The 16,941-nt window shown below is 44.2% G+C and overlaps 1 protein-coding gene across 1 annotated transcript in view; it reads left to right on the top strand.

Moving 5' to 3' along the window:
• Nucleotides 1-16,941, top strand: part of scfd2 (sec1 family domain containing 2) — a 122,228-nt gene that overhangs the window by 15,733 nt on the left and 89,554 nt on the right. The window contains 3 exon segments of the mRNA XM_032526005.1: nt 8,742-8,869; nt 14,684-14,701; nt 14,704-14,858. Of these exon segments, the coding sequence (XP_032381896.1) occupies nt 8,742-8,869; nt 14,684-14,701; nt 14,704-14,858 (301 nt within the window).

Below are 16,941 nucleotides of genomic sequence, written 5' to 3'. Positions count from 1 at the left end.
GTCAGAAGTCAGCTGTTCATCAGAGAGATGGCCTGTGGGTAGAAACTGTTCCTGAGTCGGTTGGTGTTGGCGTACCGGGCTCTGTAGCGCCTACCAGAGGGCAGAAGCTGGAACAGATTGTGTCCAGGGGGAGAGGGTCTGCAGTGATGGTTCCTGCCCGTTTCCTGACTCTGGATGTGTATAAGTCATGGACGGAGGGCAGGTTGGCACCGATGATCCTTTCTGCAGTCCTAACTGTCCGTTTTAGTCTGCTCCTGTCCTTTTTGGTGGCAGATCCAAACCAGACAGTGATGGACGTGCAGAGGACGGACTGGACGATGGCTGTGTAGAAGTGGATCAGCAGCTCCTTAGGCAGGTTGAGCTTCCTGAGCTGGCGCAGGAAGTACATCCTCTGCTGGGCCTACAGGGCTGACACATAAGAGACAGACAATCATTCACGCTCATGTTCCCATTTAACAGGATTAACCAAACCTGCATGTCTTTGGACTGTGGGAGGGTCGCTCAGACCCCAGAGGATCATAGGAAATATTTTGTGACCCACCTCCGCTTGGGATATTTATGCTGTCTGAATTGGATTTATGCTTATCCATTGACTTGGGGGGGGGGGGGGGGGGGTCCATAGCATTTCAACGCATCTGAATCCAGTTCCAAATCTGCTAAATCAAATCTAAATCCAGTTTTGAAACCCTCATCAAATCCTTTTTTTAAGGAGTTTGTGTGCTGGATTAGACAAGTATTTTTCTTGGAACTACATCCAAATTGGAACTTGCCATTGGAACCTATCCCTACCACTACATACAACCACAATATACAGTTTTACATACTTTTCCCACCTGGCCAAGCACAAACTCACCAGCCAGAGCCCTCCCCCGCTGAGTTGGTTGAGTGGCACATGACCAGCATTGGGTGCCAGTGGTTCAGTGAAGCTTGCCTCCTGTCGTGGCCAGGCAGATGCACGTGTTCGGCGCCTGCGGTGGGGCTGTTGTACATGGCAGGGATTAGTCCTCCATCATGTGTTCCGCTCCCGCTTCGCCGCTTCATGTGGTTGCAGGAGGAAAAAGACTTTGGCTTAAAAGAAGAGTTTTGTGGCTGGAGCTGTCATGCAGTACGTCTGTCCGCGTTGAGTTCATGAACAGGCTTACACATATACCATGAATGCAGCAAGGGCCGTTCTGAACTAGGTGGGAGGTTCTGTTGTAATGGAACCCGTCTTAGATCTTTGTAGTCAGTGCTATTTAGACAGTGTGTACTGTGGCAGATAATGTCAGCACTGCAGGGGCAGGTTGCACTGACCCTCGCGTGCAAGTCTGGGGCACGTCAAACCAATCCCTATGATACACCCACAAAATACAGGTCACAAGTCCATGTTGTTGTCTGGGGTTGACACAGCTGAGTTGTCTCACTGTTGACGGAGGAAATGCATTTTGTTGCGTTCTCCATGCTGCAGCAACAAGTAGGGCTGCTCAATATGAGGAAAAGATGCACTTGCAACCATTTTGGCTGATCTTGTGATTGCAAGATGATTCACAATATTGGAAGGAATGATCGTTTTATTGAAATTCATTGAAAATGATTAAAACATAAAATGATTATTTTATAAAAAATAAAAAATGGTTTGACACATACTTTGCCTTCAACACATATATACTGTATTTTTGGATATTGCACTAGTCCCTATTGTGATTTCTATAAAATTGTGAATAATTGTGCAGCCCTCTCAACAAGTGCACCCTCTTGCATTGTCTGTCTATAAGAAAGGGTTAAGTGTGTGATGATGGATAAGAGGTTGGGACTGGTGGCTGTGCAGAGGTTGAGGTGGTCCCGGCGGCAACGTTTTGCAATCATTGTTCCAGATCTTTCCAGCAAATATGAGTCTCAACTAGGGCATGGTATCGCCACTGATTTTCCTGAATCGATTCCAATTTACAAGATCACAATTTGGTTAGATTTCTGAGTTGAGTTGGGAAGTTTTCTCTACCTGGTGCATTAGTAAAACTATCAATGTTTACATTAAGAAAAGCAGTTACATTAATATACTTATTATCAACACCACAGCGGTCAGCACCATTAAGTGCAGCTTTAGAGTCTCTAATATCAGTAAATTTTGGCATTTCATTCAGATATCTTGAGGTGAGGTCATCGGACCCCTTTTTCCAGTTTTTGGAGGATTAATTAACCAACAAGATAGTATGACATATCAATTTGGGATCGACCAATACTGTTTTTTCAAGGCTGATAGTTGCACTTAGTAAAAATAAGTCAAAGTCAAAATTAAGGCCCAGACACAAACCGACTGAGGAAGAAGTGCAGATGAACACTAGCAGTACGTGTCAGCAGGGCTATATAAGCCGTGCTATCTCTGAGCAGATGGCCCGGTTGAGCCTTATCACAGATGTTTAGGAGATTTAAGAGAAAGCACTGCAAGAAAGAAGCCGGGAGTTCCCACTCTATTTAACTGCCTTCAAGTGCACAGCTCACGACAGGCAGGGTTGATGTCGATCACTCTAATACGTTCAGGACAGGGCTCCGCAGATGTAATGTTTTTTTTGAGGTTTACTGCTTTTAAGCATTAATCTTTCCTAATTCTACAACAGATCCAAAAGCACACATTTCTAACACGGATTGTTTTCTTTGCATGATGTGAACTGTGCAAAGCACTAGACCCTACTGGCTCTGTGTGGTTGCATTGTCTATACAATAGGTTCCACCTATGATTTGCGGTGCTATTTTTAGCTCAGACCACTGTGTGTTTTGATTGCTTTTGTTGTGTAGACCAACTCAAGCCTTTTAAATATTAGGGGTGGATGTAATTTGGCCCTATTTGTACGATATTTCCTTCAGTAATTCCAGGATATTTTTACAGACTACTCTGTCTTAAACATTCTGTGGGTGGTTGTTGATTCTAGGTCTCCTGGCTAGACCCCACACTTACTTTGCAAATATTGTCGTATTGTCTTTCATAACCTGGTGTGAATTTTTCCTTATTCTACAACCTGACTCTCACTCTGCGGTTCTAGCAATCATGCCAGGGAGAAAGTATCCTCTGTGTGGCTGTATACTATACGCATGCACACGCACACGCACGCACACGCACATGCACGCACACTCACACTCACACGCACACACACACACACATTTATTTTTTTGTTCTCTGCTCTTGTACTATGGCATTCTCTTCCAGACATTAAATAGTGCCATTTGCTGTATATAGAAGGACATTGTGTGTGTGTGTGTGTGTGTGTGTGTGTGTGTGTGTGTGTGGTGTGTGTGTGTGTGTGTGTGTGTGTGGGTGTGTGGTGTGTGTGTGTGTGTGTGTGTGTGTGTGTGTGTGTGTGTGTGTGTGTGTGTGTGTGTGTGTGTGTGTGTGTGTGTGTGTGTGTGTGTGTGTGTGTGTGTGTGTGTGTGTGTGTGTGTGTGGTGGGGGGGGGGGGGGGGGGGGGTTCAGGTACCTTCCAGCCCGGTCGGTGTTATTTGCTGTGCTTGGCTGCACAGCCCTTGTGACATAGGAGCCCCATTGGCAGAGGGCACCAAGTTTCCCTCAGTCTCAGAGTGAACCCTGCACCGCCGGCAGTCTGGCCGCCTTCGACCTTGATCCTGTGGTGGGCGTGTGTATGCCTGTGGGCAGCGCCGAGCACGGGTGGCCAAGGTGCTCTGGATCTGCCTCAGGAGCTGCTGAGCTTGAGCCAGGCACAGCAACCAACCGCACCCTGCCATGAGAAAACACTGCAAAGCTGCCATCTCCCTTCATATCTGCCCGGCACATTGTGCATGTGTACCACCGGGAAGCAGGAGAAACACCTATTTCTGTCCCAGCTGGGAAATATGAGCATGATTTAAAAAACACTGTGTTCAGGCTGTATGGGGATGAAAATAACAAAAAGCAGAGATAGACAGACAGCTAATGACAGACATGTGAGGACAGCTAAGCCCTGTTTTTACCCCTCCAAGAATAAATGAAACTGGCCATAATCATTCTGTGGTGGCTATAGGGTAGAGATTGTTTTGCTATATCATCCTTACTTGTAGTTAAGACCTATAAGTGATTTATAGGCTTTAAAAAACAACTTTACTCCATCATTACCTACAGTACAGTATGAGTTCTCGTACAGGCAAATCTATTGACTCTGTTTTAGGATGAATGAGTTGTTTGAACAGCGCTCTGTTGAACAGCGGTACACAGGATATTGATTTTGGCCAAACATCGGGCTCCTTACATTGTTTCATTGACGAAAACTTAATTTCTACAGTAACTGCTTTCCATGTTCCACTCTCAACATAGTTGAACCTGCAGCTGATGGTGCGTGTGCGTTGTCATGCCCACAGCAAAGTGTTTTTGTTTCTTCTTCTTGGACTCGATCCTTGCTCTAGATGGAAATTGCAGCCATGCTCCTTCGCTGTGCTTTGGACTAAAGTAGTCTCAGTTCAATAGCTTGAAGTCTTCTCCCACCAATTTAAAAGAAGAGGACCATTTCTCCTTCTGAGCCATGTGTGTCTGTGCAAAAGCCAGCAACACAGTGCAGTGGCACTAATCTAATAATTTATCAGACTGATTTTATCAAGACTACCCTAAAGGTCAGTGAGAACTCAAACAGTGATAAACAGAGCTCTTATCTGTTGGTTTTTTGGTAGTTACTTATGGGAGATGCTGGGATTTAGCCGTATCTTTGGATGCAGTGAGCTGAGATTTCAGATGTTGTGTTTCTGTTTCTTCCGCGGCCTTATTCAGTTTTCTCCCCCGGTGTTGAAGGTATATCTCCTCCTGGAACCCACAGTACATCAGTCAAGTAGATTACTCTAACCTGAGCAACTTGTACTCCGTGTTCCCTTCCAGATGGAGATAACACAACCTATTCTGTTCGTCTTCCGCTCTGTTATTTGATATTTACTGCAGAATGCACTTTCTATTTGGAAAAAGAGAGTGTGTGTGTGCATTTGTTCAGTGAGATGAGAAAACAACCCCAAAAGAAGACATCCTCTAGTCCCACTCTTTCAAAGACCCCCTGCTGTTGGCTTTCATTTGAAATGGTAAACTAGTGAAGACGCGTGGGGGGGGGGGGGGGGGGGGGGGGGGGTGGGTGGGGGGGGGGGGGGGGGGGGGGGGGGGGGGGGGGGGGGGGGGGGGGGGGGGGGGGGTTGGGGGGGGGGGGGGTGGGGGAGAGACTCCCGCATCAATCCGCATCAATTCCCCCCCCCGTAAAGCTCCTTTCATTTCTCACCATTTTCTCTACACTGCAAAATAAGAAAGTTGCTTATTATTTTTTGCTCTTTTTTTTTTTTATTCTGTATTTCCTTTTAATAATTGACGTTATTTTGCATGTGCATTTTACCAATGCTGCCAACATCACATTTTATGACTATTTGAATCACTTTATTGGAGTGTTCATTGTACATGTACAACATAATTCTACTTTATGAATGATACATATACTTCTGTATAGCACACAACACACGTCTAGTGTTAATTAAAGAAACGTTCCCACCGCTGTAATTGGGGAAGATTTTTGTTTTGCAAAGAGTGTTCATAATGATGTATTTTACCATTCTTTTCTTTAGTGTAGCAGGAGTATTTATGAAGTTACACTGAATGGCAATGGCCAACGGGAGCTCCTTGCACCTCTGCATTGGTGTGTTTAATTCTAAGTGTGTATCCTCTCCTCGTTTCCTGCAGAACTCGTCTTTCCCTTTTATCTTTGCCCATAAATCTGCCGGGTCATTTGTCCCTCTTGCCAGGACACACAGACACTCAAGGCCAGGTCTGGTTTTGGTCCACCTCCCTCGCATGTACGCGAGGATGTTTACAGGAAACCGACAATGTGTTTTGACCCATTAAACACACTTCATAAATTAACTCACTCAGGGATTTGACCTGACCTTGTCTTATTCGACTGAATCTGTTACATGTAGACCTATTGGAAAGTCCACACACACACACACACACCCACACACCCCACCTGGATCATCTGCACTGGGTTTCTGATCATTTTTTTCCATAACTGTAGTTTATGAATGTTACTTGTTGTACAGATGCTGAGAAACACTAAGAACTGTTATTAAATATTTATGAGCTTTGATTAGTGTAAAGTTTCTCAGCTTTCCAAGGGAAAGGCTTTGTAGAGCTCCTGAGCTTTAGGCAATCTGATTCGTTACCATTTACTTCAATCTTGTTTCATTCGTAGTGCTCAGAACATTCCCAATTTTTTTTTTTAATGTACATCAATTTCCCTTTTACAGAAACAATAAGTCTTAAGTCTGGTTACTTCTATGACTTCACATCACATTTTTTTATTGGGAAATCTTTCTACACTGAGATTTCATGAAAAATAATTCTAGAGACATGTTTCAAAAAGTGGCCAACTAAAAATGATAACTCCTGACACTACTAGAAAGAGAGAAAATGTGGATTTTTGTGTCAACCGTCCAGGTGGCTTCATTAATCATATGTAACTGTACCGTATATAACATTACTTACTTCTAAATCATGTTATAAATACTGCCCCCACACCCCCACCCTACGGCATCAGAGCAATTCAGGAAATAAACACTGAAATGGGTGTGCACACATACACATGCATGGTGGGCCAAACACAGGGATCCACAGGATGGGAAGTAAATTCAAGAAATCCTGAGTCAGAACGGTTAGAGCCATTCTTTACTGCTGCATCATGCACTTCCAGGAATACTATGCCCCTCTTCACCCCCACACTCATTAACGACTTGGACAAAGTCAGAGGTATTTCATCACTTTTAACGAGCATAACTTTCTTTCTTGTGGCACGCACATGACTTTTTGCTTTATTTTTTTATGTTACAGTATTTGATGCCTAACTGCCTTTTAACGTAACGGCACTCTTTCCACATTTAGTGGAATTTAGTTTGGGCATAGACGCCCCCCCCTCACTCACCAAACACACTCAGCCTATCCAAGCAAGCCAGAGTGGACCTTCACTATGGTGGACACAAGTCAAAAGCAAGACTGCCCCCCTCAGGTTTCATCAGAGCAGCCTTTCCAACAGACACTCTGCTCTTAATGTTTGCAGATGGCCAATGACACGCGCCCCACATTCCCCCCCACACACACTCCCAGCCCTCCAACTCCCACCCCTACCCCTCTCTCTCTCTCTCTCTCTTCCGTAGTAGAGTAGTTACTCAACAAGGTCCCTGGCTGGTTATGGAGCCTGTCTCACAACCTGCCAGTATAAACCTCACCCCTCACCCCTCGGGCCCAGCTCGAACCCCCCTGCCTTTCTTCTGACCAGACCAAATGGGAATAGGGGGGGCTGGGTGAGCAGAGAGCCAAATTAGAACCATATTTCATCCACACTCTACTGAGGCCCTCCATCTTCCCAGAACACACGTTGATGCACAGGGTTGTGTGCAAACATATACAGATGTGTTCTATACACACACACACACACACACACACACGGCTGCTCACATATGGCATGGTCAAGTCACACTATTGGTATTTTAACCATGACAAGTATGTGGGGCTTGACGATTTGCGCAATCCTTCTAGTTCTGGTACTTCATCAAGAGCATGGGAGGTGTTTTTCTGAAGGATTACGAGAAATGTTTTGGGGAAATGACCCCATGTCATAACTCTTGACCAATAACTGCAATGCAGTATTTATGAATTCATCCCAACTTAAGCAAACAAAGAGGTTTTTTTTATTAATTACCTTATGTGTTGTCTTGTTTCTTCTCAGTATTTTTTTTTTTTTTCTGTATCAATTTTTACGTTCGCCTCTTCTCCGGGGCTGTCGTGTTTGCCGGCCTGTGTGTCTGGCTCTAGTGTGAAGATGGCGGGCGTCCCAGTGTGAGCCCCTCTCCTCCCCGTCCAGACCCAGCCCAAGGTCTGGAACAGATTACATCTGATATTAAACACATGGCAGTTAGAAAGGCGAAAAAAAGGCAAGAGAGGAAAAAATTGTTAAAAAAGAAAAACAGAGTGGATTTGTCAACGAGTTCTCCTCGTACCTCCCCACTCTCTGTCCTCAGCCCTTTTTCTCTCTCTCTCTCTCTCTGGTCACTCCTGAGAGTTGCAAGACGATCTTGTCTGCTTGGCAGTCTTGCTGTCAAATGCACAGACAGGGATGTAAGCTTATGATGCCCTTATTTTTTTTTATCCAGCCAACAAAATGTTAGTCCTTTTAACAGGGCAAGAAATCTAAGAGGAGACCAATGGAGTTGCATGAATTCATATTCAGGATCCAGATCATACAGAAAAAAGTGCCATTCTCTAGGGAGCTAATTCTGCTCGCTGGCAGATGGTAGTAGTCTTGCACATGCCCTGTCCTCAGTCTCCCATTGGAGATGTGGATCAGTTTGTTCCCAAACCTAGCGGATAATGAGACCAGGGACTGAGATGGTATCAGGAGGAGCCTTGGTCTCTTGCTTTGCCACTGATTTAAGGACAGCGCCGATCAGTCCAGAGGAATGTCGGCACACAGACGTTTTAAGGTGGATTGAGAACATTCCCCCCGACTAATTTCAGCGTTTTCCTGTGAGTGGTCCCATAAGGGAGTCGCCACTCCCCGACCCAGCAGGCTCTCTATCACTGAGACGAGCACTCAATCACGTTCTTGTTATCCCTTTTGTGTTTCTACTCAGTCCTGCATGCTCTGAACACACAGCAGGAGCAGCTTGTTAGTGCTAAAAATTCATCTCTACTATGGTGCTTTTTTTTTTTCTTTTCTCCTCGTGAATAAATGGCCTGTTTGATTGTTTTTTTTTCCTCCCAGGTCACCTGCAGCCCAGTCTCTATGGGAGGCCATGCTGACCAATAAACATAAAGAGGGGGTGATGGAGGTCCGTCGGCAACTAGTGGAAACAGCCAGCAAGGAGAAGCTGCCAATCAAGATGAGCATGGGTAAGAAACGGAATGCCACACATGGAACATATGACACATCTTGTTTCCCGTTACAAACAACACAAAATACAGAGAATACAAATGAATAAACATGACATGAAGTAAAAGCATCATGAGTGTAATGTATATTCTTAGAGAGAAGTGTGTGTGTTTTGGAGCAGAACCATAGCGCCCCCTACTGAGAGCCAACTTCTCTGCCTTGCCTTGTATTTGCCTATGTGGCCACAGAGGAAATCTGAACCACATGTTGGCTCTATTATACACACACACACACACACACACACACACACACACGCTCTCCCTTGCACACACTTTGTTGTTTGTTAATGAAGCAAAAGGGGGCTGAAGTGAGGGATAAAAATATGTGTAGGCACGCGAAAATAAAGTCATTACCTGTAAAAGTTTACAGTGCCCTTATGCACGTTCACCTTTACGCTGCCCTCTGACTCACACTGGTAATGGATGTACTAACTACACAAACACACGCACACACAGACACACACTGTGCTAATATGCAGGTTAGCATCTGGCAGAGAGGGAGGGGGTTAAATGGGAGGGGCGTTGTGGTCCCTCAGCGCCTGTAATCTGTGAGGTAAAGAAGGTCTCGACTCTCGTAACAAGCAGGTTGTAATATGTTGGAGGTCACACACACACACACATGCATGCACGCACGCACCCCACACGCTCTGCCAAGCATCTGCGTACACATGGTGGTTTCCTTTCACACATTTTTGCTAAACAGCAGTCCTTCTAAATCTAGATAGAGAGAGAGAGAGAGGGAGAGAGAGACAGAGAGAGAGAGAAGGGGGCACTGTCCAACTCCTCACACACTGAACCTTTATAACCCCATTGGCAGAAGACCAGACTCTATGAAGCCCCCTGAGCTCCTAGTGCACCCCCCCACAAAGTTCCCATGCTGCCCACCAGCGAGTTCTCAATCCATCATGCTCTGCTCATATGAGGCCAAAGTTGAACCCAGTAACACAAAATGCTTAGCATATAATACCTCTCTGCTCTCTTAGTGCTCACTCACTCTCCAGGAGAGTAGAATTTTTCCACTCCCATCCAAACTCATTCTTACTCTGGCGGGTTAATGCAGATTAGTGGAGAAAAATATTGGAGTATCAGGATACTGCAGGCCCTGCATTCTCACATACACACTCAACTTGGCTTCTTTTCATCTCATCAGGGTAAGATCATCCAGAGAGAGAGACAGAGAAAATAATCTGTTTCTCAGAGCCCGAGTATGACCCGTCAGGTTTCTCATAGCACAATAGGATGATGACATTTTGTGTGTGTGTGTGCGTGCTGTATGTGCTTGTGCAGAGTCCAGTGTTTATCTTGGGTGTTTTTGCTCATAGCGGGGAATTGGTTAGACAGCTTTGGTTTCATCGTCCGTAAAAGTGCATTTATCTTTTCATCTGTGTGTGCGTGTTTGTTTTGCGCATTGCATATGTGTGCGTCAGAAGGTTATACAGTTTGTGTATATGCAGTGTAAATGAGATGTGTTGACAGGGCCTTTCTTCCTGTGGTGCGGTCTGCTCTTCTAACAGCAGACAACCGAAGAGTGTAATATCACAATAGTTTCAATGAGACGAGTATTCGTGTTTAATAGGATTCCCCTTTCCCACGGGGGTGGTGATGGCTTAGTGGGTATGACACATGCCTTTAGTGTGGGAGACCTGGGTTCGATTCCCACTGCGATACATCAACCAGTGTGTCCCTACCGAGTTGCTCCAGAGGCATGCAGGTATAGCAATTGTGAATCGCTTTCAGCTAAATGACATGTAATGTAATGTAATCCTAATTTAAATGACTATTGCAATGTGTTTTGTTTAATGGCAAAAAAGGCTTTGCATGTCATCTAGTTCCATTTACTTAGGTAATGACTATAGTTCTTTAATTTACTACGACAAAAGCAACATATTTTCTGTCGTAAAAGGTTTCATCTTAACATTGTACAAGCAAATGAAAGAAAATGTCAGCATAGATCGCAATTATTTATAATTAAGGACATTTATTGCTGTGGAAATACTAGTGTTTACAATGATCAGTCAACCAACAGTGACGACATTATCAACTGTGTTTGATGTCAATCAGGTAACATGGACTGATCTTATAAAGAGCTTTTCTAGTCTTAACAACTACTCAAAGCACTGTAACATAGTACAGGAGCCATTCACCATTCACACACATTCACACACTGTGGCTGAGGCTGCCGTACAAGGTGCCACCTGCTCATCAGATACACACAAACGCACACATCTACACGCCGATGGGGCAGCATCGGGGGCAACTCGGGGTTCAGTGTCTTGCCCAAGGACACTTTGACATGGGACCACAGGATCAGGGGTCAAACCATCAACCTTCCGATTGGCGGGCAGCCCAGCTCTTACAACAGCAGTTACTGTATTTCCACTTTTAGTTATTAGCAAACACATTTTTTTGTTTAAGCATATAACACAAAAAACACAGCCAATAACAACACAGCCATAACCAGATCAGATTTTATTTGTGATGACCACAGCTTAGTCCAATGACTAGAGACAAAGTACTGTTTTGAATTAGAGCCGCAAAGATTAATTGTCAACTATTAAATTATTCCCCAACGTTTTTTGATAATCGGTTTGAGTCAATTTTTTAAATGGGAAAAAAAGAAAAATTCTCTAAAACCAGCTTCTTAAATTTGTTTCTTTTCTGGTTTCTTCACACCTCTGTGACTGTTAACTGAATATCTTTATATTGTTGAGTTGTGGACAAAACAACCACTTGAGGACGTCATCTTGGGCCTTGGGAAACACCAAAAGACATTTGACATCATTTTTTAGACCAAACAACTAATCGATAATCCATCATGATTTTTTTTCCAACAGATATTTTAACCACCAAATCACTCCATACATTTTTAAAGGTCCCATATCATGCTCATTTTCAGGTTCATACTTGTACTTTTGGGATGTTCAGAAACACATTATTTTTCTGACACTGGGTTTGAATACACCTGTATTCCCTCGCTGTTTGAAACGATGCGTTTTGGCACCTGTCACTTTAAGCCCCCCCTCCCAAAAAAAACCCCATCTGCTCAGATCGGTCATCGTTTCCAGGGTTTCGGCATCTGCGCTCCTGGACTCTCTGCACAGTCATTGCAGCCGGGGAATGACAACAGCACTGTAGCGGCACATTCTACCTATATACAGTATAGTTGTGACACTTTCTGAATGAGGGCTGTGTGTATTTCTCTGTAAATTGAGCGTTTTGTTACTTTCACAGTATTCATATAGCACCTCAACCGGCATTATAATTAAAAAAGACTTGGAAAGCTCACTTTTTACAATATGGGACCTTTTTAATGGTGTTTTTACAACACTTGAGAAGGTCTGAGTAATGTGGCAGTGTAGCTGCCCTGTTGCGGTGTGTGTTCTCCATTCCTGTGCAGTACATTCTTGATCGGGGCCCCAACATACAGCCACAAATAAAAGCACCAGGACTTTCCCCATCTTAGAGTGCATAAATAAAAGTCTCTCAACCTTCCTGTGTCCCTCATCCATGTAGAATTACTTCTGAGGCTGTCGAGCTGCTGAGACCAGCCACCACTCAGCTGTGAGCTGACATCAGACATCACTTAGCCTCTGAGTAACCCTGTGCACCTAGACTGCAAGTCCTCTTCCAGAAACAGGACTAAATCATTGTTGGCCCCTGTACTTTTCTGCATTGTTGAGGACTTTGATCATGAGCTGAACATATTGCCACTTCTGCACATAAGGCTCAAATGGGCAGCAACTCAAGCTGTTAAAAGCATGGAACTGAAAATGTGATTTGTTTTATGGCAGCGTCTGCAATAAGTGCACAAAAGAAGAGTGCACATTAAAACGTTTCAGGTTTCTTCTGCTCTCTTAGGTGATATCCAACGAGTGACACTGTACTTTATACACTGTGCCTAAAACCATAGGGCGCTGGTGAACAAAACAGACATGCTGATATTTTATATATCATCCACACATTATCCAATCAACTTAGAGCTATATTCAAAAACATGTCATATACATGACCCTGAAAACATTAAAAAACTTGATAGGGGCTTTCAGACTCCAGAAATCAATGGTGTATCATCCAATGCATAAAAATTACCTGAAAACAGGCACAAGATGTATAAGGTGCCTAATGCAAATTGTTGTTTAAACAAATAAAGCAGGCATGTAAAAATCCGTTAAAATAGAGTGTATTCTTACATGTACAGCCTTCAGTCAGAGCCAGAAAATTAGAGCCTGCTATTTGAAGCCAAAGCTCAGCTGACGGATCATCTCCCTGAGATTCATTTTTACATCTGGCAACAAGATGCCGGATCAATCACAGAAGTGTTTCGAGGGAAGTTTAGTGCCACAGATAAGGCTTCGCCAGGGCTGTTTGATTGTGTAATGGAGAGCAGGCGTTTGTGTGGCTTTCTTGTCTTTAAGATCTTTTTTGTCTAACATGTTCTCACTCAGTCTCATATGATCATCTGATCTGAAGTCTGATTCACTTGGCCTACAGTGTGCCATTCTTCTGGTCGCCTAGTCTCAGGAGGAATTATGCTTGGCACCTAGCTTTGGACACATTTCCTGGTTCTGCGCTGAATTATGGTTGGCACATCAAACTCGGCGAACCATGGGTATACATACTGCCAGGATTTTATGGCTGGATATGTTCACAATAGAGCTTTTCAGGTTTTTGAATATGTCTAGACTCAAGCTCATTCTTCAAAAATACTTTAATTTCAGCAGATACGAGTTTATTTCCCTACAGAAATCTATTTCACTGTCAGATTTATTTATCCGCTGCTCTGAAAACTAGTTTTTTGTTATGACCTCCCCTGGACGATTCTCTCCAAATTTCTAGCCGAAAATATATATCTCACACTCCTAGACTTTTTTATCCAGTTAAATTAAGTTTAAAAATGTGTTGCGAGACTTCATTTAATATCTAGTATTCTGGAGATTTCTGCTCCATTTTTTTTTTTCTTTTTCCCCTGCCTGTCTGTTTCTTTTCCAGTCATGTGTTTGGCCCCGCTAAAGAAAACATTGACCATGTAGTCCAACAGGAAATACTCCCACATCTGGTGCTGGTTCATAACATCAACATGAAGAAGTAGGCTTTATGGGGAGTAAATGTGTGCCCCCTCTCTCTCCCAGCCCCTGTCACAGCCCCTCGTACCTCCAGGCCACCCTGCACACCCCCCCTTCTAGCCCTTACACCCATTACTCCGCTCTTCCTGTGTCTCTGTGCATCTTTGCTGGAGGGGCCGACTAAATCCAGTCTCTCTGCTGCCTCTATAACTGTTGAAAGAAAACCTCTTGATTTACAAGTACTAGTTTAGCCTCTACTGCAGTATATGTAGACATACTCATGGATGATGAGTTGTATACCGTGACTCATTTAAGCATCTCGCTGAAAACTCTGACAGCAACCTGACGCTGGCACATATAGAGAATATGGCTTCCTGTCTGGCACAGCCACATGCACAAATACACACTAAAGCTCTCGCTTTCTCCCAGCCTGTGGAGTTTTTGCTCATTAAGATAATATTATGGTCTGTCTTGGTATCCTGTCATTCCCCTTTATGCCTTAAGTCGTGTGTGTGTGTGTGTGTGTGTGTGTGTGTGTGTGTGTGTGTGTGTGTGTGGGTTGTGTGTGTGTTGTGTGGCGCCTTCAACCTTGTAGCTTTTTATGGCAGTAAAGTAGTACGGAGCACATTTTAAAAACTGTACTGCTGTACTTTGACCAATATGGATTGATCTGGCTCCCCAGATAATGAGAGGATCTTCTTCCTCCTCTCAGGCCGCGTGACCCCCGAGCAGTGTGCTCCTACATGCAGCTGTTCCGGAGCAGTTGGGGGGCGCTGGAGAGTCACTGCGGGGTGCTCCAGCTGGGCCTGGCCACGGCGCAGACACTCAGCCACCCCGGCCTGCCCCGCTGGGATGCCTGCCTGGCCTTCGAGAGGCTGCTGCTGCAGGTCCGTACTCATCTTACCCAAACCTATTATCCATATGTGTTACAGGCGATGAAAAGTGAAAAGTCTCAAAATGGGATATCCAGCACAGATGCAAGCAACTCTCTTTTTTAATATTATAGGAACGTGGATCACATAACTTGAAGAATGCACACACGTTTTTTAAATTCTATCCAAAATGATGTTACGCTGAATTAATTAGAAAAGCAGAACATTCACTCACAATTTGTAATTACCTTTGCAATTATTCTTGCATAACTTTCCCTTCGGGTAAATATTTTATTGCTGCCGATGCTCAGCAGGTAAGTGGGGGCTTGTGGTTCGCTAGATGGCGGCCAGAATGTTGTGTTAAACTGACAGAGACAGAACCCCCCCCCCCCCCCCCCCCCCCCCTTCAGATTCCTCTCCTTCATAAACAAGGTCAGTGGTGTTTGCAGGAAAAACATTCAAATCCAGTAAACACTGCAAAAAAAACGCCAGATTTTCCATCATGTTGTTTACAGGTTTTTTAGTTCAGAGGAGGAAGAGGTCTAGTTTACGGGGGCAGACCGAGGCGGATGTACACGTGTGTTTGACTGTGGAAAAGGTCAGAGGGCAAGTGTGATGGAGAGACAAGAGGGGAGAGGGTAAGGATAAATCAAAAGCCAGACCAGCCAGTCAGCACATCAGGTCTTTAGTAATGATCTGAACTGATATTTTAGGATATTTCCTACTCGCAGAGCATCGCTAACAGATATTAAAGCCATTTCCTCCCCCTGTTACCTTGCTGTTTTCAGTGAGTAAAACAAGCTGCAGGACGGCAGAGTATTTATGAACTTATTTGACTAAATCACGGAAAAATAAAACCAGCTCGCAGCAGTGGCTCATGCCAAATGGGAATTTGAAAACAACCTCCCAATCCTTTGTCCTCAGCTGGGGCCATCGTGGGTTTATTAAATAAAGGAAGAAGACTTTAGGGCTTATAGTCACAGCATCCATTTACTTAATGACTCCGCTTTGATCCACTGCCCCATGGTTGTCCGCTTTACCTGGATAGGTCATCGCACAACTTTCTCACCACTCTTTTGTAGTTTGAGTCTGGCGTTTTAGGTGACTGTGTCCTCAGCTGGAACTGGGTCTCGTTAAACTGACGATGACTTTGTTAATAACTTAGTGTATACACAGCACTTGGCGTGGGTTGAAAATGACATTCTTCAAGAATCAGATCTCACAATCAAGCCTTGAGGGCGATGGTGTTTGCAATCAAAAAGGGCCTGGAGTTTTATTGAGGTATTAAGGGAAATGAGTTGTACGTCCTCTGTGCCCCAGTCTATTTATTTCATTTCCATGTGAGGTTTTATTTTTTTGTTTTTTTTGCTTTTGCTTTGGCTCAACATGGACAGAGAGAAGTTAATTACATTACAAAATGGCGGGGTGAAATGCCTTTCAGCCCCGGCCACGGCGGTTGGGCAGTGTTTGCTGTGCCTGAGTGTGTGAGGGCTGCTGTGGATACGGCTGGGCAGCCCGGGCGCTCCGTCGCTGGTGGGCAGGGGGAGTTTATTTAGGCCAACCGCTCTGTGATGGTCTGTGGAGCTGTGCGGTGGGCAGTAGCTGGACTGAGGCAAAGGGCCATTGAGTTCAGGGCCTAGCCTAGTTCACGCCTTTCCAAACGGTTACGCACACACACTTTACTGCATAAAATACTGTGTAATAATACTTTTTTTTTTTCTCATGAGGTAATGCTTAAATATACAGTACTTACATAAAAAAAGTCTTCGTAAAGGAACTGTGCTTTTGCAGAATTTGTAATGGGGGCCTTTACTTTCAGTTCAATTTGATTTATATAGCACCAAATCCCAACAACAGTTCTCTGACAGCGCTTTCCATAAAGAGCAGGTTTAGACCGTACTCTGTGATGTTATTTACAGAAACCCAACAGCTGGGTTCTTGAAAGGCAATATACTGTACCTGTGAGGGTATTTGCAGCTGGCAGGTTAATAAGATAGGGGCACACAAATGTAATATGTAATTATAATGTAATTATAATTAATTATAATTATTTCATGTATATTGTATGTATGTATATTTTGTGTGCTGCTGTAACACT

The sequence above is a fragment of the Etheostoma spectabile genome, chromosome 9, assembly GCF_008692095.1.
Source record: "Etheostoma spectabile isolate EspeVRDwgs_2016 chromosome 9, UIUC_Espe_1.0, whole genome shotgun sequence".
Taxonomy (NCBI): domain Eukaryota; kingdom Metazoa; phylum Chordata; class Actinopteri; order Perciformes; family Percidae; genus Etheostoma; species Etheostoma spectabile.
This window is presented reverse-complemented; position numbering and strand designations above follow the sequence as displayed.